Raw genomic sequence first — 24,439 nt, 5'->3', positions numbered from 1 at the left:
GATTTTTTATCAGAAACTTTGCGTAGGTCAGTTTTATCTGTTTAACAAATGAATGCTGTTGGAGATATGACCTTCCGACTATGGTCAACATCGCTGGCGTGCTAATGACCTGCAGGGTGGTCGCCGGTTCACCACTCATCGTGTGAATAATGTTGATGGGAAACGAAACACCCGCTACGTGCTCGGGTGTCAGTTGATAAAACACACTGGACGTCGCTCTTATGCAAACTTGAGAAAGTTGACTCGTATCATTACTTCTGCCAAATGTTGTGTAAAATTGAAAAAATGGAATATCATTCTGTGGGGTAAGATGGGATAAATTTAGCAAATAATGTCGCATTTTTCCTAAACCTGTTTTTAATAATTAACAACGCTATTTTTAGAGTGGGGATGTTATCAAATGGAGCGAGAGAATAGAATTAGAACATGTAGCATCCCGCCCTAACCTACGGTACTTGTTTTTCCAATGCTATCCAATGGTGTAAAATCCAAGTCGCGGGGAAACCCAAGTTCACGGCTTCGTGCAAATTCAAGGTGAGCAGCCGTGTAGAAATGTCTAAGTCGATAATTGATACATGTGACATGTTACGGCATGTTCAAACTATTTATATTTCCACCTTGGCCATGGTCGGTGCGGCCGGAGTGTTGCTAATCGGATTACGCAACAGGAGTTATTTAGATTTTACTTGACTGTCTGCTTTACGGTTTTAAACAAAACAAATATTTGCGAAGTGACATGCCAGTTTATCGGCTCTTGTATTCACACAACATTAAAGCGGATGCTTAGCAGTAAAGTATCCGGGTAAGCAACGAGAAGATAGAAGTGCTTGAACCACTAGAAAAGGGCAAACAACCATACTTCCAATACTGCACTTGCAGACCACTATTTTCGCACATTGTACAGGCTGGGTGTAAACTTCCACTCTTCTATGGTTTACTTTTCTAAGTGCGGCCACTTTAAAGGCGATGGGCCAAAGTTTTAAGCGGCTGCCGACGGTTAAGGGGGAAAGGTCAAATACTTGGTTTAAAACTGTTCCTATGTGTTTTATTCTGGTTTAAACCAAAGTAAAATGACTCTTAAGTTGGTTAAATGTAACTACTGAAATTTGACAACTCAGGAACTCGCCCGCGCCTGAGACTTTACGATAGGAGTCTCGTTTTACTTGAAAACGCAGATTTTCTGCATGAATTAACTGTGGTAGATCATGTGACCGGGATTAGTATACAATCATAGAACCGATCTAAATGTTGGCAGCGCTTGAAGGTTTTTAGCGTTAATTTTTACCCTGGAGTTGAGTAACACTATAATTACTCCTGTAGATTTAATCTATGAAAATTCACGCGTTTTTTAATTGGTACAATTTTAGTAAGTTCTCTTTAATTGTAATTTTTTTTGTACGTTCTCTGACCGAAATTAAGACGACTTTAATTTCGATGTATACAAGTGCAACGCGTTTACGTTACAACTGATTGCATGGTATATTTTATTGTTTATTATCCACGCACTTGTTCCAAACCCCAGCGTCACCCCATATGTTTATATTATTAAAACCGCTGTATATTTGTATATAGAGCAGAGTTAGATAGGATCTACCGTCAGCAGCTATTAATTCCATATTTTCCGATCGCGTTTCAAACAATTAACAATAATCTTTTAAAGTTGTGGCGCCACGGTTATAGGATTCTGTAATTTTTTTTGCTTACTACCAAATAGTACACTAAAAACATGTCTCATCCTACCCCACCCTACTGTATCAACAATAAATCTCAAAGAAGAAAAAATTAAGTTTAGTAATTGAAATATTTAAGTCGTGCCAAATTCTTTAGCGGTTTCGGGTGGTACGTGGATTAGTTGCTTCGTGATTGTGGTCTGGGGGTGGCTAGTATAAACAAGTTGGTCATCAGGTACCTATCGATCTAGTTGCTCCGAATCGTTTAAGCCCATTAGTGGTCCCACCACAACACTGTAAAATAACTCTGGCGTTATTAGCGCCTGGTTGCTTTTGGAGGATCTTTGGCGGCTCGGTTCAAGGTAGTGAAGCTGTTGAAAGACATGGCTCGTCATGCTGTATACTGCTCTTTGTGGAAGAGACAAGCGTGTCCGCTGTTGCTACATACCGTGAACCAGTTAACCCGAAGGAGTCTATGTAAAACTGAAAGTTTTGATGGAGATTAACGTCCGTCCGTTCACCCGACAATTCTCGGTCTGGGCATATTTCTACCGGGGTGAGGTCACAAGTAAAATGCGTGTTATAATGGAAGCCACATCAGCACTTAGTCTGTCGCCCATGCAGACGACCACGAGAACCGCGGCCTTACCACTCCCAGTAGCCGTGGCAACCGACCACCCACCCAGCGCTTACTTTTATCACGAAGTTTCGTTTTTTATAGAACAGCATTTACCGTTACATAAATCCACGTTTTCATGTCGATTGCGTGCGAAAATTATTACTGACGTCATCACAAAAATCAAAATCAAAATTAGCTGATAAACAATTTTTATTAATTAGTCATACGAATATCGAATTTTCGTGATTCAGTGTAGCGTCTTTTTATCGCGTGTTCGGCTCAATTGATTACGACATTGCTTTTCGAATGCACGCGACTAAAACTTGAGACACCTAATTACCCCTTACCTTGTAATTTAGACTAACGTTCATCCAAATTCGCGGCAGAAACACTCGACAGTTCTAGCCGTATATTTCTCGTTCCATGTGTGGGCATGGATTAGAGTACGAGTGGGCGAACGTCCTAGCTTCGAACATGGCTGTCCGTCGCTTCAAAACGAACAACAGTCGTGCAATGGCGCCAGTATAGCGGACCGTGTGGCGCTAATTGTTAACTTAATTGTACGTTGGCGAATTACATGCGTGGCAGACATTTTATTGGTTGCGACGCACTGAATCATTTCACGCCGCAAACGAATAAGGCAGTCTGGGGAAATTTTACCTTTTTCCAAATTGTGAAAACATAACCCACGTCCCAGGTCTTATTTTAGATTGCTTTTACTCTAACATAACAACAGTAGTAAATGGACGCAACGCGCCAGGCAAACAATAAGAAATTTTCCCACGCGCCTGGGACAGACGAAGCGTGGTATCCAACCAAAACGTTATCTTAGAGCTTTTGTGGATCGATATATCGCGTTCCCCTCATTTTCCCTTGTCCGTCCCAGCTAACGAATGTCCCCAGTCTGACTGGCGCTGTAACTCTACCCGGACGAACGGGTCTTCATATACCTGGACGAATGAATGTTTCAAAATAAAAATCTGCACCTCGAACCCCCCCGCCGCATTACGGGTTAAAATTTGGTTCCCGGCAAGCGTTTTGTGACTGTTGGCTTAGGGGCTAAGCCAGAGGTATAGGGATTCGTTTCTTCCCTACCCAGCAAGTTTAAAGCACCTCGCGTTTGGTAATTCTTAAGTCAATTAGGCTCTGTACGTAATCCAGGCTTTCCGATACGGTAGAGCAACAACGCAGCAGCTTAACCCATCCTAATTAGCGGTACAAACATCACAGAACAGCACTTAATCCATGAGATGCAACAAACGCGGTCTTCCCAGTTCTACACAATGGCGTGTTTTGGTAGGATGCGTGTCGCAATTGATAGCAAGCGAAACGGAGAATGAATGGTTTGTATCTTGGCGACGCTCAGACTGGGGCGTCGTGTATGTAGAATCTCCTATCCTTTGTCAGGGTACCGTGTCGCAAGACTGATCTACTGGAACTGACGCCAGTTCGTTAATTAATTACTAAAACAAACCGGTTAAAGATACTAACTACCGTTGTTTGTACTGCGAGTGAAATTGTCGCTTTGTATGCCAACCATTGCTGTCTACACATTGCTAGATCTATATCTAATGTCTATATTGCGTGGACATTTTTAAAAGGTGGCAAAAGCTATTTTAACTTTTCTGAACCCAAACCCTAATGTTTGAGCTGCTGTAAGGATTTTGATGAACCATAACTTAACAAACTTAACAAATAACTGGAGACATAAAATAAAACCTCAATAATTAATGTGGCAAAATAAGTTTATTCAGAAATTCGACTTTTTAAACCAGCAGCCGACCAACATAATTGCACACGTCCAAAATCACATTATAAGTAATATGCAGCTGTGTACTGTATAAGTTTAATTCGGGAGGTACGTTTTAATTTAGCTGAGAGTGCGAAACAATAAGTATTGTTACATAATTAAGCCTAGATTGGTTTTGCCAAGTCATGTGAAGCTCATTGTAGAGTAGACTCAGCATAGTACGAAGTAAAAATAAACAAACGTGTTACGGGATATCGAGATATAACTTTTTAAAAACACTGCATAAATGAAAAGCAATATACTAAGTAGCATTAAAGAGTTTAAAATGGCAGTCCTAGTTTCCCCAGTTGAAAGCCTAAGTCCAGGGTTTAAAAGTAGACATAAATAAAAGTTGTACCGAGTCGCCGAGAAATTGGTATAATAGTACCAAATTAAAGGTTTGGCATGATTATTTGTCGTAGCGGAACATGGTACATTGCACGAACATGCACAGCAACAATATATGCACAATATATCAGTTTAAATCACGTGCACAGCCCAAGCTTATACATATAGTCCGTTGGTGTGTGATGGTGCAACCCCCCTTGAGACATATGGTGGCCTGTAGGTACAGTCGAGGTCTGAAACGGTGAATTCCCGACCCCCATAGAGGGTGGGTGCTGTTGGTGCAGCCCTGGAGTAGGATAGGGGCTCGCACCGGGCTGTCCACCGTTCATGCTCGGCGGAAATCCGTTATAACCGTTCGTAGCAGCGTTCCCGTATGCTGCAGCGGCCGCTCCTGCTACAGCTGCTGCTGCGGCAGCGCTTGGCCCGTAACCGGGTGGGTTAGGGGGGTAGGAGTTATAACCGCAAGAGCTATATGAACTTGGGTAATTGTGGTAGCGTGTAACAGTCACATTGTATGGAGCCGCGTTATGTGATACTTGACCAGGCCCACCGAGACATGACTTCCCGTCGCGAACTAAAACAGGAACTGCAACTCTTCGTGGAGGTCCAATACTGGCCAGCTCTAAGGTTTTGTCTTGTCGCATTCGTTTACATTTGTATCGACGATTTTGGAACCAGATCTTGACCTGGGTGGAAGTCAGTTTTAAAATCTGGGCCAGATGTTCTCTTTCCGGAGCAGACAAGTATCTTTGTTGTTTAAATCTTCGCTCAAGCTCAAATACTTGTGCCTGGGAGAACAGCACACGCGGTTTTCGCCTGGTCCGGTGTCGGGATTTTAGCGTGTCATCTTCTGTTTTCTTTTTTTCAGTTTCTTCGGGGCTAGTGCTACATGTGCTGACGTTGTCCGACTTTTCCGAATCTGCGCAAAGAAATAAATTAAGTTTTCTCGCACGGTATGCTTTGCCAATATAAAGTTAATCTCTCTTGCATTATCTTGCACGAACCGCTGTGGCGAACATATATCATCTTATCTCCCCTACCGGTAATTAACGTCACGTTCACCGTGGTTTTCATACTTGTTTCCTGCGTAGCGCCAATGCCGCAGAACCAATAGTCGATGCGGAATAAATACAGGTAACCTGGCCTGACAAACAACTGTCGCAGAGGCGCCGAGCCGACGATCTCTGTCGATCGGGAACGGGGGTCGACCGATCCATCATTTTGTGGCGCAGATAACGCTTACAGCGTCCCGAGCATGTCGACTGCTTGTTGTTGCGATGCTTTCCGCTGCTCGATTTACAACTAAATCCATGGTTTGTTTGTAAATTTAGCGACCCGAGAAAAGACGACGCCACATTTTGCGATACCCGTGCGAAAACGAGACGAGCTGTGACCGAATGACGCTGTGCTCTACCGCCATTACACAAATTTACATATGATCCTTTTTAATGATAATACCCGTTTACAAAATGGCGGTATAATTGTATAACTTCCGTTGTCCATTCCTAAGTAATATGATAAAACGTACAATTGCATGAAACACGCGTTTCGTTTTCGTTTAAACCAGTTTCTAGAAACGAAATCTTTTCAAATCAATTTTGAAGAGAACAGGACCGCGAAAGCTTTAATGGACGGTAATTACAGTTTAACTGTGAATTAAACACTATAACTATATTAGGTATTTCGCGTCCTCCAAAAGACGCACCCACATTCCCGTATTCGGTGCTTCCCCATTAAATTTAAACAGATCAATATTATTTATTACATAAAACCAACTTAACCAGCATTGACGCAGAAATCGAACCCTGACTGTCGTTTGTTGACCAACAATAACCCGATAAACAAATCACAGTCGCTGCTGGACACGCTGACGACCATCGGCCAGGCCCGGCTTTGATTCAATTTACTTTTACGATCTATATTAACCAAATAGCTATTTCGGCCTTATGTGAATAAACGCGTGAATTTATTTCTTGACGTTCAACACATTGATAAAAGCACCTACGTTTGTTTAGAAAAATGCCGTACGCTCATCAAGAAAATAGAACAGTTTTTGTTTTCAAAACCGGTTTAATAATCCATTAAGTCATCATATTTTGAATTTGATTAAAAAGTACGGTTCATTTCAGCGCCTTTATTTTCTGTTTTATCACAAAACCGGCTATATAGTGTAAACTAAATTATAATTTAGATGTTTAAAATGGCGACGACCGCCCTTGAAATAAATTTACGATTATGTTACTGGTAGTTCCCCCCTAAAACGGGAAATCGGCGTCGGCAAAATGTTTTAGCGCTGCTGTAACTTGATTCAGTGGTAGCGTGTGATCGTCGATGAATAATACGACACGCTAAACAAGATGGTAAATATTTGACTTGTTAAAGCAAACACCTTAACGATTCGTCTCGTAATAAATTGTTTTGAAATAATGTGCGATACATTATAACTATGGGCATGTTAAACCGCTTTGTATACATAGCGACGTACTAATAAAACCAGTGGCAAATTTGAAACAGAAAAGCAAGGTTTTTAGGAAGTCGTTTTTATAATTGCGCTTTTCTTATTTACGTTTATTTGACACAACCACTTCGGGTACAATAAAATAGACATAACACACACGTTTGACGTGGTATTACTCCAGTAATTATAATTTTATTCGAGACAATTAACCTAAACAAGCGTGGACGGTGGTGACGTAGTTATTATACAACAAGGTCGCCAAGGTAGAATTTTAAAATTGTCGCAACGGGATTCCCGCGAATATATCATTACCGGGCAAGGCATCATATAAGCTTTCGTTGTATATGTTAGTTCGGGTTGATATATGCTTGGATTCTGATGCTATATATGAATACTTGGCTATTTTAAAGTGAACGTAAAGCACCGTTTGTGAGTTTATTACATAAACCGCAATAAGTATAGCATATATTAATAAACTCCCAATTTCTGACGAGTAACACATAATTTTGTTTTAATTCACATTTCTCGGTTTTGTTAAATAATCGAAGTGATTATCTGACTTAAAAATACCAGAAAGTAATTTTACCTAATTTTGAAAATAAAACAGTTTTTCTCTATACTTGGAAAACGAGTATTTCGGTACGTTAATTTTAATTTAAGTGAAAAAAACACACTCTATATTGAGTTCAAAACAATGTTTTTTTGCCTTGACTTTATTTTAAAATTGGGATATCTTGCAGATGTTGGTTCAAGTGCTTGCAAAGCTGCGCAAAACAGCAATTACACTTCGTTTTGCGGTTGGTTATAATTGCTGGTTACTCGCAAGTGTTTACAGTTTTTGAGCGAGTTGAACTCTCTATGTACTTCTCGTAATATGACCAGTTACGGTTTATGGAAAGGAATTTCAACATTTACAGCTTCGCGGAAAGACGGATTCGTTTTTTTGTGTGCGCTGCACTGACACTAAATTTTGCATCGATTTAGTTGTTTGTTTATCGAAACAAGACCAATGTGCAAGTAATCCGCTAACGATATTGTTTTGGTCAACAAGCTTACCATGCAACCGACACTTGAAATCTTAACAAGATAATCAAAATGGCGGCGACAGAGTCTATCCAAAATTACCGCGATCATTTCAAGTGGGCGCTATTTGAATTCGGCGACACGGCCCGCCATACATCGCCACCCTTGTTAATTTGTAATTATCTCTTGTTCTCTTGTTTGTCGAGGCGCTTGTCGCGCTCTGGGACAATGGGGCTTCGATTCACTGGAGCCGTTTCCGATAGTCGCCGACTGCCTGATTCCTCGCCCCGTGTTATTGTAACGCATTACTCGCATCTATGTTTTCATTAGCACCGATCTCCATCGCTGTGGCTTTTTGTTGTGATTGGCCGACCTGCTTCTAAGTCGTAACGCCGGCGCCACCGAGTTGTGGCTTTGTCTGTCACTGTCGCCCATAACTGCATGGAAAGTCGCTCGTGTGATTTGTTTGGGTGCCCCTTTGGTGCTAATATGCCGCTAAACTATGCCAAACCACATGTCAAGTATCGCTTGTTAATTGTACCCTGCACGGTTCACGGCATTTGTTTCCTGGTCCCGCGATTCGCTCCGCTTCGCATTAAGTATATTTTGTTAAACCGACTCACGCTAGTGAAACTTGACACGTCTACCTGCCTTCAAAATATAACGCGCTGGTCCAGGAGTTTTATTTACTAAATATAGTCAGGGTCATAAAGGCTCGTAGATCTTATTCAGCTAATTCCCATTCCGCTTATTCATGCGTAAGCTGCTTTTAAAGCAACGAGACAAGTAAAACAACTTACCCGTGACTTGAGTAACTGATTCATCCTGCCGGATGTCGGCGGCGGAGAAAGTCCTCGGAAGTGATTCATCCGTACAGGATCCTCCGAATCTTCCGTCTTCATGTTGTTTGTTTGGCGATCCGGATGGTGATGGAAAATCGACGACCACCGCCTCCGAACTTGACGAATCGAACATTGAGTTATTGGTTATATCGGTTTCGGATGTCTGGTCGGTGTACATCTTCTCGTTCATTTCGTCGTAGCTGGGCATGCTGTGATGCTCGCTTTGTGGTGTGGGTTGATGCTGTTGGTTGAATGCGGGAAACGGAGATTCAGTTTTGGTGTAAAATTCGTCTCCGTTGTCAGGACATCTCTCCAGCCCTGGCTCTCTCACAGGCTCGAAGTTGTTCGCCGGTCTGTGGTAAAAGTTTCCTGCTGTGGCAGAGGACGTTGAGTGTGTTGTACTAATAACGTCGTCGTTTGGTTTCGTAAACTGCTGTGAATGAAACGACGACGATCGTGAGGCTTCAACATTGCTAGGTGGGTTGTCATAGGGGTGAGTGTAACCTCCACTGTAGTTGCTTGTCGGACTGAAATACTCCCCACCGTAACGAGGCATGTCGAATGGCGCCACCAGTGCCCTACTTTCCCCGTACGGAATTTGGTGAAAATTTTGAGAAAAATGCAAAAGGTTCGACGCTGCCGTGTCTGCTGTGTTTGTTGCTTCTGCATACCTTGTGTCTATTGCCCCCTTAGAATATTTTGCGTTTTCATTTTGCGAAAACATGTCGAACTGTGAATCGGAGGCAGCCATATTGTTTGTTTCGATTTGTCTTGAGTGCGGTTTGCTCAACTTTTCGAATCTTCCTTTAACTAATTCACCTGATGCTTGCTGGGTGGCCTCCATCGAACTGTGATGGTATATCGAATGCATATCAAGCACTTGAGTATCTTCGCTTTTTATGCTGTCATTACACGACACGGGATAGCCATTGACCACATGGGGCGTGTCTCGGTCATCGGCGCTGCTTTGACATGACATTTGATGACGTTCCAGGTTCAAAATGTCTTTAACCGAAAATGGAGTCGATCCAACCGGACTAGGAATCATCCTTCGTACAAATAGCGTTTAGGTTTCAGCAGTAATATTTCTAAACTATACTTGAGAAGTGATCTGAAAATAATTACAAAACGTCGTAACTTTTACTCACGCAATATCCCTGCCTTTCCAAAGTAAAGCCCATTCAATATGCCTGCCTGACAGTTTTCAGACCACCGAGAGTTATCTAATGTCCTTCCGAAGACAATTGATTTTAAATTTCGTTTTTATTTTCACTCAACTTCGCGACACTTGCTGCCTGTCTTATCTTACCAAGATAGTTAAGTATAGCGAGAAGAGTTGGTGTTCGAAACCGAAATCATGCGAACGACCAGCGAGGCCTGGCTTGTGTTATAACAGACACTTGTCCTGACTAATTGATTCGTTATTGCCACTTCAGTCGTTTGGAGCGAGGCGTATCCACCGTTCACCGTCGTCAGTGATATAGATGGAGTCCCATCATGACTGTGTCTAACTCAATCACCAATGACTAGGAGATAAACGGTTGACCGCAGAACGATAGGTTCCTGTGGCGGAATAAACAGCCGGGTTATCCGGTAGAGCATTAAGTCACTTGGCCTTTAAGAGAGCGCGACCAACCTATGTCGACCTGCTAACTCGCGTTTCCGCGCTTCCTCCTGTTTAATTATTCAATCTCTTAAAACCCTGGCGCGAGCGGTATGGAATCCGATGCACTTTGCAGATGAAGCGAGTAAACTTCGACGTGAACTTGTTATCGGAGCCGAGCTGTGCAACCAAATGATGCGAAATTCGACACGCCCAGTATACTACCCTTCTGCTAATTATTTTCAAATTTCGATGCACAGCTGAACCGGTAACAGGGGCCTTCATGGTGTACTGCTGTCACGAAATCTAAATTTATCGGCGATGAATGAGACAACATTCGATACCGCTGTCACAACAATGTTTCGTGCAAACTTCCCGACATAGCTGCGCTTTCAGACCACTTGTATGCTCTAATGCGCGAAGTCAAATCGGCGAAGCATCTTTACAGGAAAGTCGACCACTTCGCCTTTTTCGTAGCGCGCTCGATAGGGAACAAGTTGGCGACTAAGCTGAGACTGATCATTATAGGTGATTCTACAAAGCAAGTCTCGTTAATACAGGATTATAACGATCAACTATTTCTTTAAATAGATAGTGCTCTTAGGAAGCTACACATTCCATGGAAACTTAACGTCTATGTGTTTCTGAAAACTTGCTGAAAAGTATTTTTTTTGTGTTTACAAATAAACAACACACGATACTTTATATGCGACACATAGAAAACAATTTATAAACCAACAAATAAGTGTAAAACTGATTTAAATTAATATAGCGGGTTGGGGTGGAATGGTCCGTTTTTTTCTGTGTTTTTTCTCCTTTATCGTTCTATTTGGTAGTAAACAAAGAATAATTACAGAATTATATAACCGGTCCGTACGATTTTAAACGAGCGATGTTATTTGTTTAAAACACATTTTGTTTACACGATTTGGAAGTATGAGACATTGTGTGCTAACGATATGATTCTAACTTCATAATACTCTTCAGGATAAGTTTTGTAATTTTAACCCGTTCGAAAACCTCAGACCTATATAGATTACACTATATGTTCTCGAACGTATGATTCTTCTCACATAGCGATATTTTCGGAAAGTCTTATGTATATACAGATACAGCTTATACCTTAAGCATATATACTGTTCAAACAACGTACCATAGTTCTATTCTTCATATTTATTAAAATTAATGCCAGAATTATAAAAATTGAAATACATTACGTCAACGGTTTAAATTGGCTCGGGAATTTTAGTCAGAGTTATACATTGAGATTACATCAGCATCAAATTTAATTGCTATTCTGCCCAACGTAATTATATATACGTCTTTCGTATATGGGTGTAGTATAAATTGCGCGCAAGAAATATTACAGCATTTATTGTGTTCGATGTTACGTCAGTTTATTACACAAATACGATATTAAATTAAAGGCCTAAAAAGGTGCAGTAAATAATTGTAATTCTATATTATGACAATTTTAATGTTTGTAATATATGGGGACAGACGGGACACCTTTAGCACATAATATCCAAATATCCGATCGTGTTTTAAACAATAAACAACGGTTTATGGAAGTTGTGAGATTACGGTTTTATATTTCTTAGAATAATCTTGGTTTACTACCTAATAGGACGAGAAAATAAAGTGAAAAGATGTCCCATCTTCCCCCACCCTACTGTAATATAAAGGGTTGGGTTATATAAGAAATAATTAAAATACATGTTACAGTTGTCATACATGTTCAAATTTTAAATACGCTACTTCAAACACACCACATCAATACCAAGCCAATGTCAGATTTCTAATCCACCGACCTTCGCCGTCATCTGTGGATTGTCAACGAATTCGGTCGCGTCAATCATTTCTAGAACGACTGATTTCGTTTTCCGGATTAGCCGAAACTAGGTCTGATAACTTTGCACCGAGTTGGCTTTGACTTTGAAAGTGTTCAAATTAATAGAATTAAAAAAAAAAGTGAAATGCAAATTTAGGGGGAAAAATTATTCTTATGACGGAATAAGGGCTTATTGCTATATATATTTCGCTCGCTTAGCACAAAATTAACACTTCAATATCTCACCTATGAAGGTATAACGTAACCTCATTTATCATGGAGTCATTTGTGGTTAAAATTGGTTGGAAATCTGCCTAAAATGACCAGCGGTGGACATGTGCAGGAAATCCTAGTGATTGGGCTGTCTATGGGTTAGCAGGGTCAGAGGTGTGAAATTACAACTTGTGTAAACGTACAAGGGTTTGGAGTGGCGCTTCGAGTGGCAGCCTATTGTCTTGTCGGCGTGTGACAGCGCCAAGCCACCACTCGCGGACCCTCCTTGTATATTAAACCGACTTGAACAAAGGACTAGCGACGCATGCTCCGCAAACGTTGGCGTAGCTTCGGGTAAGTTTGGGAACTTGATCTACTTGTATCCCGGTTGTGCTTGAATTCTAAACTTTTAGACGGTGAGCGGACCTCGACTTTAAACATTGTTGCAGTGATTCGAGATATTTTTCCAGGTTGAAGCGTTTAGTGTTAGATTTTCTTAGGTATACCAGTGCCTTTCCATACGAAACCATTAATTTAGAATTTTAACGATATCATATTTTACAATGTTTCGCGTATGCGTTTGTTTATAATGATAAACTGAAACCTAAATCTCGCGGTGACGTCACATCCTTATTCGAATTCAATCGGCGAGGCGCCTACTACGGATAACAAGCAAAGAAAACATTCCAACGACAAAAAGCTTAACCGATACCGTCATTGTCTGCGCTGTGCTTGATTTATTTGTTTAAGCACCGGCGTGCGATCGCTTCTGGGCTAGGGGCGGCGATTGGCCCCTTTTCTCGCCCCATTTGTTGACTTAGACCGTTGCTTCCCGCACCTCAGAGCACCACTGTGGTGGAATCTCAAAATGGCGGCCATATTTTCCCAGGTTACAATACGCTGGTGAATCAGAGAGACGACGTAAAAACAACTCCGACAACACAACGCCAATCATGGTCTACATACGAGTGACGTGCGAAAATGGTCGCAGGACTCATCTTTTATTGCGACGACCATCCGAGGAAACAAAATTGAATCCACAAAAATCACTATCTATTGTTCTTGTCGCATTTTAATGTGGGGATTTCGATATGTGAATATAATGTGTTTGTGGACATTTTTTACTGAATAAAGTGTAAAACACACTTTGGAAATATATCTTAGTTTTCAGAAGAAAATGTAGAGTGATCATGAAAAGAAATTCTTTCCCGTGAGAAGACGTAAGTTGTAGACATGTAGGCGCTGTGTGGAATCGAAGTTGAACAAAAGCGAGGGGGCCATGATGTTTTTACTGTCGAGGCTTTTCTTAACGACCGATCTCACAAGTCACTGGGGTGTAATGGGACTAAAACGCAACAATTTTCCAAAAAATATTAATTTTTTGCAGCTGTTTTATGGCGTGCAGCATCAGAAAAAATAGGATTATATCGGCGACTGTCGTTCATAGAATCTCGTTTAATTGGCTTCGGTGAGTCTAAAAACGTGACGGGCCGATTCCCGGCGACGGTCAGCGATATTTATAATAGCCGTGCGGTGAGACGTTAATTGCCGGCCTTGATACGCACGCTAATAACGCATAATATCTGAAGTCGAAGTAGTTTCGGGATTACGCTTGCCAGCGACCGCCGATGGAGGCTGACACGAGCATCCCGTACACAACCCGCAGAAAAACAATTCTGTTGTTGATTCGATGTATTGTAGGGTGGGGTGAGATGGGCCATAGTTTCATTTCCTCGTTATCGTCCCATTTGGTAGTAAACAAAGAATATTTATAGAAACATATAACCGTAGCTCCGTGACTATAAAAGTGCGTTGTTGTTAATAGTTAAAAAAAAAACAAAACAAAAAAGGATTTAGGTGCACACGGTTTCCAATCTGACCCCGCAGTTCTCTATCTATATGCATCGTATAACGGAGGAAGTAAACTACCTATTTATATTACCCCTACAGTTATACCGGGGCGTTAAAAACTCCTCAGTGACATTGGATTGGTTTCAATTCCGTAAAGCGTAAATTTCCCAACTAACAAACAAGAAGGAATGGTCAGTTTCTCCCAAACAACGGCAACCGACAATCTTCTGCTTTGATTAACATCTGCCTAGCCTTGCTGCCAGCAAATTGGGATCATATTTGTCAGATAAATACCTATAATTGTGAGCTATTTAACATTCCCGTAACAAAATCGATCCGAGGAAAAGCGGAGTCGTTTCCTTATGTTTTCTCCTGCTGATCAAAGAGTGCAAATTTTCTTAATCTGACTTACAAACTTAAAACACAGCTTAGTTATATTGTTACGATAGCTCGTGCACGTTTAACATGCTAAACACGAAAAATAAATAGATTAGAAGAATTATACAATATTAATAGCTCGCGTGAGCTGATTGGGTTCATGAGAATTCGTAATTGTTTCCTTTCGTCAAAATTTTTAAATAAAATATAGATTGGGGTAAAGTGGGACCTATCTTCGTTTTTCATCTTCCCCTTTTGGTACAAAGAATAACAGAATTATACAAACGTTGCCTCACGGGGGTCTGAAATATTGTTGTTAATGGATAACAAACAACTATTTACCGATTGAAATAACATTGTCAAGTCTTTTAGTTATATATTATGAATGTCCGGTCCTTAAAATTTAAAAGTGCATATGTTGGTGAAATTCAAACAAAGGCGTTACAAAATACTTGCGTCGACAGCGGGTACAGACATGGCTTGAAAGCTAAAGTGAAGTATTTTTTCAGCAAGACTGAAGTAACCCAGTGGCGCCCTCTTTCGGGCAGTCTCGCTTTGATTTTTTAACCACTAAAAGAAGTAAAGATGGTTGGTGAAATCAAAACGTTTTGATTTGAATATAGAAGCACCATCACGAAATATAAAGATTTGGCATAAATAGTTTTATTTTTTTTTTAATATAAAAGTTTAATGTTCTAACAGTGTCAAAAATGTCTTTCTTTTAACATAAGTTTTACCTTTATGTTAAATAATTTGCGAAATTGGCGCTACAATGGGTTTGTTGACACAACGGCTAAGAGTTGGTTTTCCGCTATTCATAAAGTCAGAATGTTATTACTGCGCAGTCAATCAGATACTTCTACCAGAGCCGAGCAATACAGACTCAAAATAAACAAACTTAGTAACCAATGAGTATCGGTGGATACAAGGCACATAACGATGAAAAGTTTAATACAGCTGGGTTGCCATAGAAATAGAAAACCTTCCCGACCGTACTTTCATTACACGAGTTAGAGAGTTGTTGTTGGTAGTTTAGCAAAAACTGGCAAAGTTTTTTTCCAAAATGTCTTTATCCAGTTCAGATTTAAGTGAAAGTGGTCACAGAGGTGATGAGTATTGTAGCAAAATACATAGAAATACAGGGTCCGAAACTACGCAACAGTTACCAGACATTTCAACAGTTACTGTTCATAATTCCTGGATGTCGCAAACAATGGAGAGCGAAACTAAATCAACCAATAAACTTCCAGCAATTCGTCCCCAAGTAACTACGTCATCAGATGATACGTCATCAGCAGAAAACGACTTTATGTCAGCAATGCATAGAAAGTAAGCATAGTACTGTGGAATAAGATGGGCTAGTGTCAACACCCAAAGCCCATATTTCTTGAGTGTTTTGAACAATTAAAAACATTCGTTTATAGTGTCGCGGGTTCGCGGTTACATATCATGTATAAGAATTTTTTGTTTACTACCAAATGGGACGATTAAAGAGTACATAAACAGGTCCCATGTTACCGCATATATATAGCAGCTGGGGAAAGATGGGACACCTTTAGCACATATTATCAAAATATCCAGATCGTGTTTTAAACAACGTACAGTGGTCTATAAAAGTTGTAAGAATATGGTTTTGCAATTTTTCCAATGTTTGTTTACTACCAAAAGAAACGGAAAAATAAAATGAAAAGGTGTCCCATTTCCCCCCACCCACTATATAAGATGTAACTACTTAAACAGCAATAACATGGATATGCCCTGTTATAGGTTGTGGACCAAGAACAGAAAGAGTAGCATTGCTGGCAGCAAAGATGTCATGCAAACGAGAAAGCATCAATCTAAGCTCCCTACGATTGAGGACGAAGGTTATATCCCATCTACAACTGAAGATAAAAGAATATATTATGTTACCACGTCGTCTGTAGTTGGCCAAAGCAAAGACCATGATAGTAAATACGAGGAATTCGCTCGCCAACCGAGATTGCCTAAAGTTAAGAAAAACAAAAGAAAATCGAGAAATGAAAATGAAAAGTCCGACGAAAATTCATCTGAAGCAGTTGAAACTAACACCACGAATGGATGGCGCCGACAAAGTAATGGATTTAGTACAAACGGGAATTCGATTGTTGGATCGCATCAGACGAGATCAGACCGTTTAGTTGGGCAGGTTGCGAATAACAAAAGAAAGCGCCGGGAAAGGAAAAGTGTTTCTTCATATATTTCGGATCATACACTACCTGACAAAGTAACAGTTGAGGAAGACATCACTTTACATATTAACAAACTTAGAGTTGACAATTCTGATACTGTTGTTGATAAAAATGTCGCGGCTCATTCCGAACAAGAGAAAACCTATCCACTGCCGTTGTTTGGTAAATCTATAGAAGAGGATAAAAGTATTACTGAAAAACCTAAACGTAATGCTGAACTGGTTAAGAAATCGGTTGTGAAATCAATTTTGAAGAAGAATTCTGTTGCCAAGGTGCCTTGCAAAGTAAGCTCCGATCACAAGACGACGATTAAACCAAACGTTTTAACTTTGGATAATAAAGAACAAATCTCAACAGAGGCATTGAATAAACGATATCGTCCACACAACACTTTTCGGATTGGGTTTAAAAGTAAAAGTAAACTACACTCATCACAACAACGACCGAAAACTGAAGAAAGCACGAATAAGAGAGTGACTGAAGTAGTGGCGCAAAACAGGCGTGCTGCAAGTAGTATCAGTTATCGGAGAGTTCTTCGACCAGCCCAACAAACCTTACTGTAAGTGTCTGGTACTGTAATAGTGTTCAGAACTCTACGTTAAGATGGATCATTTTTCATTGTTCTTTATCGTACTATTTGCTCGTAAACATAGAGTATGATGGGGGAAGATGGCACACCTTTTAACTCTATTTTCTCGTCCCATTTGGTAGTAAATAAATAGTGTTCAAAGAAATAGAAACCGTATCGTTACGACTCCTATAAAACGTTGTTAAAACACGATCAGGGTATTTTGATCTTTTTGTGCTAAAAGTATTCCGTCTTCTCCCACCCTATACTATTCGACTGTACCCCCACGACTGTAAACGAGATTTGTTAGTTGTCTAAAATACGATTATATCTTATCCCACAGTACTGTATTAATAAAAATGTATGAAAAACAGATTGAAAAACGACAAACAGGCGGCCCGTTACCAACAGTTGATATCGGTTTACTTGGACGAACGGTGGCATAAAGCACGTAAGGAGAGATTCTACACAATGCTCGAAGATTTTCAGATAAAAAAGAAAGCAGAGTGGCAAGCGAAACATAAAAATAAAACCAAGGAAATACAAAATTCAATCAAAAGGTAACTTTACACAAGCACTTATATTTATAATACGGATATTTCCTCTGTCTAAAGTTACTATGATATTTTTGAATGGAACGAGTGAATGAATGAATGGCACTCATTTATTCTTGCGTGACGGGGCAACGTCTGGCGTTATAACAAAAACGTGGTATTTGTACACCACTTGCCTGCTTACGAAGTATTTTAATTGTCAATTGCTATAATAGGTGTGTTTATATATCTTACAAAAACGACTTGAATCCTAAAACAGACAACAGGAGCAGTTAAACTACGTCCGTGGAAAACATTCGGCAGCTAAAGAACGAAGATTGAACACGCAGCATGTGAAGTGGAAGTTCGTAAAAGAAGTTAACCAAAGCGATAAATATGGTTTGCCAACTAAAACACCGGTATGTTATCTTTAATACAAGCTGTATGAACAATAAGATGCTTCTGAATTCTCTCATACTTAATGCATGTTTTGTCTAAACAGTGTTTAACGCACCAATTAAATCATCAATCTAAACCACTTTTAAGTATTTTTTTTAACTGAGCATGAGTGATCACCCAAAGCATTATTTGCAATCAGTTAATGCTACTATAAATAAACAGGTGGAACACAAAGTTAAGGAACCAAACACGAATAGCGGACAAGGTCTGTCAAGACAAGAACTTCGTAGGAAAAACGAGAAAAGGTTGGTCTGATTGGGGAAAAAACTGTATTGAAAATAAATCAGTAAAAGTTAATATATATCACCATTTTTGTATGTTTTAGATACGAATTTATTTTCGAAATCGGATACAGAAAACCTTTATCCCTGACAAGACCTGCTAAGAAGTCGGTCGCATAATTCCATTTGCCTGTAGATCGCAATATATTGTTCATCCTATATTAGGGTGTGGAAAGACGGGACACCTTTAGCACATAATGTCCAAATATCCTGATCACGTTTTAAACAATTAATAACAATCTATGGAAGTCGCGAGAATATGGTTTTATATTTCTTTTAGTGTACTTTTACTACTACCAAATGGGACGAGAAAATAGTATGATAAGTTGTCCCATCTCCCCCACTCCACTATACTATTCATCCTATTACTACATTGTTCTATCTAGTATTGTGTTTATTTTACCTACAATAAACAAACGCCACATATAGTATTACCAGCGTATTTAAACTGCTGAACCAAAACTTATATTTACGTACAGTATTATACTTGATCTAAATAAATTAACTACACTTTATATAACGATGCAAGCCAACGCAATTTTAGAAAAATGCGAGATATTTCTATGTGTTGTTGGATATATTTGCGATTCGCAATGCAGTTTTTTAACGAAGATTTTTTGCATACGATTATAGATGTTTTTATGGCATATTTAGTTTTGCCAAAATAACAAAATGTGGCTTTTTCTTTTACTGTTTAAATAGTAGTGTGAGAAATGACCTCAAATTGTAACGATGTCTCGGTGGTATGAGGTGACAACAGCTGATTGGCTGTGATGTAACGACAGCAATGTTGTCACTTGCGTTACTTGGTGGGTATAAAAGGCGAAGCGAGAGCTAGTAATTCATTCCAACTTACTTGCTTTACTTTCATCTCTTCATCTTATTCTACAACTCTTCAAAATGGTAAGTATAGGTTTGAACTGCCTTTGCTATTACGTTAAGGTTGTTCAATGTAAACGAACAATGAATTCTTAGGCCGGTGGACGAAAATCAAAGAAGGAAGGAGGCAAGAAAGCCCAAAAATCAACATCCAATGCTTTCTCTATGTTTGATCAAAACAAAATTCAGGAATTCAAGGAGGTATAAGATTTGAAAAATGTACATGCTGTATATCATTCTATAAACACATATTATATACAGGCTTTCTCTATCATGGACCAGAACCGAGATGGTTTTATCAACAAAATCGACTTGAAAGATACATACGCAGCTTTGGGTAAGTATAGTATTGCTTGTCTTACATTGGCAAGAAAATAAAACTAAACAATATATTTAGGAATCCGTGACGTCAGCATGGACAAACTTGAAGCAATGGTCCTGGAAGCTCCGTCTGCAATCAACTTTACCGTCTTCCTCAACATGATGGCTGATAAATTACATGGTTAGTAAAATATTTACAACGGCTGTTGTCGGCTGTTTTACTCGCATTCAGTTTGTTAATATAAAAACAATTTTAGGAACCGACTCCGAAGATGTCATCGTTCAAGCTTTCAAACTTCTTGATCCTGAACAGAAAGGAGTGATCCACAAAGACTAGTAAGATATTTCAGTTAAATTTTAAACCGCTGTAAGATTGAGTTTATCTATGATGCATTATTTTACCTGTGTGTTCATTTCTACAGCTTGTCACAACTTCTCATGACTCAAGTTGACAAATTCAGCAAAGAAGAGGTAAAGTCGCTACTAATTATAAACTACTAGTAATTTTTTTAAATTCTCTTACATTAGAAACAAGTTATAACTAACTAACCACTGTTAAACCACACTTCGATGTTAAATATATAACTTTGTTTTATTATAGGTCGAGCAAATGTTTGAAATCGCACCGATAGATGTCGCTGGTAATCTGGACTACAAAGCACTGTGTTACGTCATCACCCACGGACAAGAAGAAGAATAAACGACATTTCACTTTTTATTCAGTTTTGAAAATTGTTGGTACATGACACATTGAAAATAAAATTTATGCGATGTATTTCAGGACTGTTCAGCATTTACAAATAAACATTTGCTAGGCTGTACTGAGTAATCGAAATTCTATTTATTTGTGATGTTATTTTAAATGATGTAATTTTTCAATCGCTGTGTACCAATAATAAAACAATGAATCATCATATTCGGTGTGTTTTAATAATTAATGTAGAGTAGGTTAGGGTAAAATGGTCTATGTTTTCATCTTTGTATTGTTCATTTTGGTAGTACATTTAAAACATGGACAAAACATAATCAAAACAAGGACAAAAAACAAAAAGTAAATAAATCATGGGCATAAAAAAATAAAATAAATAAAAATAATGTTCTTAACATATACAAAATATGGAACAAATGAAAAAAATTACCCAACAAATCATAGACACAAATCAGATTAATTAAAAAAAAATGTAGGAAACATAGACAAAACATAGATCAAAACATAGACAAAAAATTAAAAGAAAATAACAAAAAAAGTACAAAACATGGACAAAACCCAAAACACAATGATAGCAGAAACGTTATTATTTAAAAGAATTGTTTGATGATATTCATCTGGGGCGGAATTCTCGTGTCCGACTAAATCTAGTCCCTGGGGGTCGCTGTTGGTTACTGCGTTTTTTTTAACTGGCCGACTATTATTCAGTCGGTGTATTTTCACAGTTAGCCGGCCGGCTAAATTTCCTGTGTGTCACAGAAGTTAGTCAGTCAAAATTTATCGACTATAAGTTTTAGTCGGGCAACTAAAAGAAGAAAATTATTTTTTTAGTCGACGACTAGTTTAGTCGATAGACGGGAATACCACTCAAATCGCTTCCATATAGCACAGTATTTCTTAAAGTGGGACAAATTTACCCCTGGGGGTAAATTCTTCGTATTTAGAGCGTAAATGAGCTACCAATCAAAATCCTGTTGACGGACAGAAAATTGTGCCAGTTGTAGTTGTTGTAGAATGTAGATTAATATCCTAGTTCGGATTTACTGCTAATCCTATCCGTCACATTAAATATAACTGATGTAATTAGTTCTTTTCGCTTTTTATTACATTGAGCGCCATATTACACATTATGGGAAAAACCTAAAAAGAATCTTTGTTAAAAGGGTAGAGCATACAAAAAAGTTTAAGAACCATCGATATAGCAGGTTACGAATGTATTGGTTAAGCAAAAAAGTAAAAAATAAATATCTTGCAACTCATTCTGACTACAGACTGTGTCACATTACACAACTAATATTTAACTATTTAAAACTCCCGGACGAAGATTTATACGCAGCAGCACAGCATATTGTAGCATTAATGTGATCAAAATTGGGGTAATGGGCCACGTCTGGCCTAAATCCCAGGTCCTAACGGACCTCACCCATACAGAATGTGATCAAAAAAGTTTCTTAATGATCGTTAGTTAACAAAATCCATTTAGCAAGGTGATATTGCTGTTCGTATAAGATTCTACATATTTTCAATTTCGTCATCGCAAAAGCAGTGTTGGATCGACGCGGGTTGCCTATAGTACGATTTATAACACTATTTATCTTGACACGTTGCGCTGAACAATGTAGAGACTGATATATGTTGCTTGAGTTTGCGCAACGTGACAAGCGCATCGCCCCTGCATATCAAGAATGTGACGACAGCAGTGTTGTCACTTACATCGTTTGTGGGGTATAAAAGGCGAGGCCCGCCTGGTAAGAAATCATTCCAACTATTTGACTCTTCAGCTTACTTGCTTCTTCAGCTAACCAGACAAGGAATTCTTAAAATGGTAAGTTGTAACATTCTCATACCGATCAAGAGATAGAGTTTAAAACTGACTTTGAATTCTTAGGCCGGTGGACGAAAATCAAAGAAGGAAGGAGGCAAGAAAGCCCAAAAATCAACATCCAATGCTTTCTCTATGTTTGATCAAAACAAAATCCAGGAATTCAAGGAGGTATAGGATTTGGAAAATGTACATGTATATCATATTATAAACACATATTATATACAGGCTTTCTCTATCATGGACCAGAACCGAGATGGTTTTATCAACAAAATCGACTTGAAAGATACATACGCTGCTTTGGGTAAGTATAACATTGCTAATATATTATATTGGAGTCATATTGAAACTGAATAATTTGTTTAGGGATCCGTGACGTCAGCATGGACAAACTTGAAGCAATGGTCCTGGAAGCGCCGTCTGCAATCAACTTTACCGTCTTCCTCAACATGATGGCTGATAAATTACACGGTAAGTAAAACCATGCAAACCGCGGTTGTTTATCATCTATTGTAGCAATATATAATGACATTTAATTTGCTAAGAAAAAAATTATTTTAGGAACCGATTCCGAAGATGTCATCGTTCAAGCTTTCAAACTTCTTGATCCTGAACAGAAAGGAGTCATCCACAAAGACTAGTAAGAATTTCATAATAGAAATTGACAATGCAAACTTGTTCAGTTTAATATAATCTCCTTTAAATATGAGAAAAAATAACGACATGTTAATTTCTACAGCTTGTCACAACTTCTCATGACTCAAGTTGACAAATTCAGCAAAGAAGAGGTATAAGTTTACCTAGCTACTGTTAAACAACAAAATATATTACTTTGTTTTCTAAATATTGTTTAAAACGCCTTAAATATTTTCTAAAAAAAATCAACAATTTTTAGGTCGAGCAAATGTTCGAAATCGCACCGATAGATGTCGCTGGTAATCTGGACTACAAAGCACTGTGTTACGTCATCACCCACGGACAAGAAGAAGAATAATCAATCTTTTACATTTTATTCAGTTTTGAAAATTGTTGGTACATGACATATTGAAATTAAAATTTATGCGATGTATTTCAGGACTGTTCAGCATTTACAAACAATTTATTTGCTGGGCTGTACTGTAGAACATTATTTATTAATGTTATTACTTTTTAAAATGAGTATATTATTTGTTTAATAAGTATGTACCGACAATACAAAAACGATTGAATTATATTTGCAACGTTGTTGTTTATTAGTAAAAAAAGCAAGACGTGTTTCTGGCAAAAAACATGTCTTGCCACAGCAATATTAGGTCTGCAGCAAGTTATTTAAGCTGGGTTTGAGAAAAATAGAATACATCATAAACCAACATATACAGAAACATAGTACGGCGGGGAACATGAGACAGATTTTCATTATATGTTTTCGTCCCTAGTGGTAGAAAACGAAAAACATTCAAAGAATTATAAAACGTATCCTCACAACTTACACAGACTAATGTTAAGTGTGATGGGAATATTTAAACTAAACGTGTCTCATATACGATGCGATCATCCACGCGTGGTTGGTGAGGTAGGTTTGGTTGGTGTGGTTGGTGTGATTGGTGTGGTTGGTGTGATTGGTGTGATTGGTGTGGTTGGTGTGGTTGGTGTGGTTGGTGTGGTTGGTGTGATTGGTGTGGTTGGTGTGGTTGGTGTGGTTGGTGTGATTGGTGTGATTGGTGTGGTTGGTGTGGTTGGTGTGGTTGGAGTGATTGGTGTGATCGGTGTGATCGGTGTGATTGGTGTGGTTGGTGTGGTTGGTGTGGTTGGTGTGATTGGTGTGATTGGTGTGATTGGTGTGATTGGTGTGATTGGTGTGGTAGATGTGGTTGGTGTGGTTGGTGTGGTTGGTGTGGTTGGTGTGGTTGGTGTGATTGGTGTGGTTGGTGTGGTTGGTGTGGTTGGTGTGGTTGGTGTGGTTGGAGTGATTGGTGTGATTGGTGTGATTGGTGTGATTGGTGTGATTGGTGTGGTTGGTGTGGTTGGTGTGGTTGGTGTGATTGGTGTGATT

The 24,439-nt window shown here is 39.0% G+C and overlaps 4 protein-coding genes across 6 annotated transcripts; 3 read left to right on the top strand and 1 right to left on the bottom strand.

Moving 5' to 3' along the window:
* Positions 1–20: 20 nt before the first annotated feature.
* Positions 21–19,104, top strand: LOC104265969. Of its 3 annotated transcripts, XM_018812794.2 has the most exons (7): positions 21–305; positions 384–534; positions 16,393–17,394; positions 17,778–17,963; positions 18,217–18,355; positions 18,558–18,640; positions 18,721–19,104. In XM_018812794.2, exons 2-7 carry the CDS (start codon positions 467–469, stop codon positions 18,794–18,796), a joined length of 1,554 nt encoding a protein of 517 aa, XP_018668339.1. In that variant the 5' UTR covers positions 21–305; positions 384–466; the 3' UTR covers positions 18,797–19,104. The 3 variants fall into 3 exon arrangements, with proteins under 3 accessions (XP_018668339.1, XP_026691365.1, XP_026691364.1); XM_026835564.1 differs by having other exon boundaries at positions 179–534; XM_026835563.1 differs by lacking the exons at positions 21–305; positions 384–534 and adding an exon at positions 15,570–15,954.
* On the bottom strand, positions 4,017–9,860 carry nk4 (transcription factor protein). Its single transcript, NM_001078489.1, is given in 2 exon segments — positions 4,017–5,345; positions 8,708–9,860. Coding segments are annotated over 2 exon segments (1,872 nt in total). The 5' UTR covers positions 9,798–9,860; the 3' UTR covers positions 4,017–4,563.
* Positions 19,105–19,412: 308 nt separating the features above from the next.
* On the top strand, positions 19,413–20,792 carry LOC100184873 (myosin regulatory light chain, smooth muscle). The gene is made up of 7 exons (XM_002123181.5): positions 19,413–19,579; positions 19,652–19,756; positions 19,817–19,892; positions 19,953–20,057; positions 20,134–20,212; positions 20,299–20,347; positions 20,478–20,792. Exons 1-7 carry the CDS (start codon positions 19,577–19,579, stop codon positions 20,574–20,576), a joined length of 516 nt encoding a protein of 171 aa, XP_002123217.1. The 5' UTR covers positions 19,413–19,576; the 3' UTR covers positions 20,577–20,792.
* Positions 20,793–22,306: 1,514 nt separating this feature from the next.
* Positions 22,307–23,620, top strand: LOC100180062 (myosin regulatory light chain, smooth muscle-like). Its single transcript, XM_002123098.4, has 7 exons — positions 22,307–22,410; positions 22,474–22,578; positions 22,636–22,711; positions 22,774–22,878; positions 22,969–23,047; positions 23,147–23,195; positions 23,303–23,620. Exons 1-7 carry the CDS (start codon positions 22,408–22,410, stop codon positions 23,399–23,401), a joined length of 516 nt encoding a protein of 171 aa, XP_002123134.1. The 5' UTR covers positions 22,307–22,407; the 3' UTR covers positions 23,402–23,620.
* Positions 23,621–24,439: the final 819 nt, after the last annotated feature.

This window comes from Ciona intestinalis, chromosome 8 (genome assembly GCF_000224145.3).
Source record: "Ciona intestinalis chromosome 8, KH, whole genome shotgun sequence".
In the NCBI taxonomy this organism is placed as follows: domain Eukaryota; kingdom Metazoa; phylum Chordata; class Ascidiacea; order Phlebobranchia; family Cionidae; genus Ciona; species Ciona intestinalis.
The sequence above is the reverse complement of the archived record's forward strand: the minus strand, read 5'-3'. Positions and strand labels throughout refer to the sequence as shown.

Excerpts from the sequence above, each read along its gene's own strand:
- LOC100184873 (XM_002123181.5), top strand. Across the intron at positions 19,757-19,816 it reads AAATTCAGGAATTCAAGGAG|GCTTTCTCTATCATGGACCA; the intron begins GTATAAGATTTG and ends TATTATATACAG. Across the intron at positions 20,058-20,133 it reads GATGGCTGATAAATTACATG|GAACCGACTCCGAAGATGTC; the intron begins GTTAGTAAAATA and ends AAACAATTTTAG.
- LOC104265969 (XM_026835563.1), top strand. The coding sequence starts at position 15,689 with ATGTCTTTATCCAGTTCAGATTTAAGTGAAAGTGGTCACAGAGGTGAT. Across the intron at positions 15,955-16,392 it reads ATGTCAGCAATGCATAGAAA|GTTGTGGACCAAGAACAGAA; the intron begins GTAAGCATAGTA and ends GCCCTGTTATAG. Across the intron at positions 17,964-18,216 it reads ATACAAAATTCAATCAAAAG|ACAACAGGAGCAGTTAAACT; the intron begins GTAACTTTACAC and ends ATCCTAAAACAG.
- LOC100180062 (XM_002123098.4), top strand. Across the intron at positions 22,879-22,968 it reads GATGGCTGATAAATTACACG|GAACCGATTCCGAAGATGTC; the intron begins GTAAGTAAAACC and ends AAATTATTTTAG. Across the intron at positions 23,196-23,302 it reads ACAAATTCAGCAAAGAAGAG|GTCGAGCAAATGTTCGAAAT; the intron begins GTATAAGTTTAC and ends AACAATTTTTAG.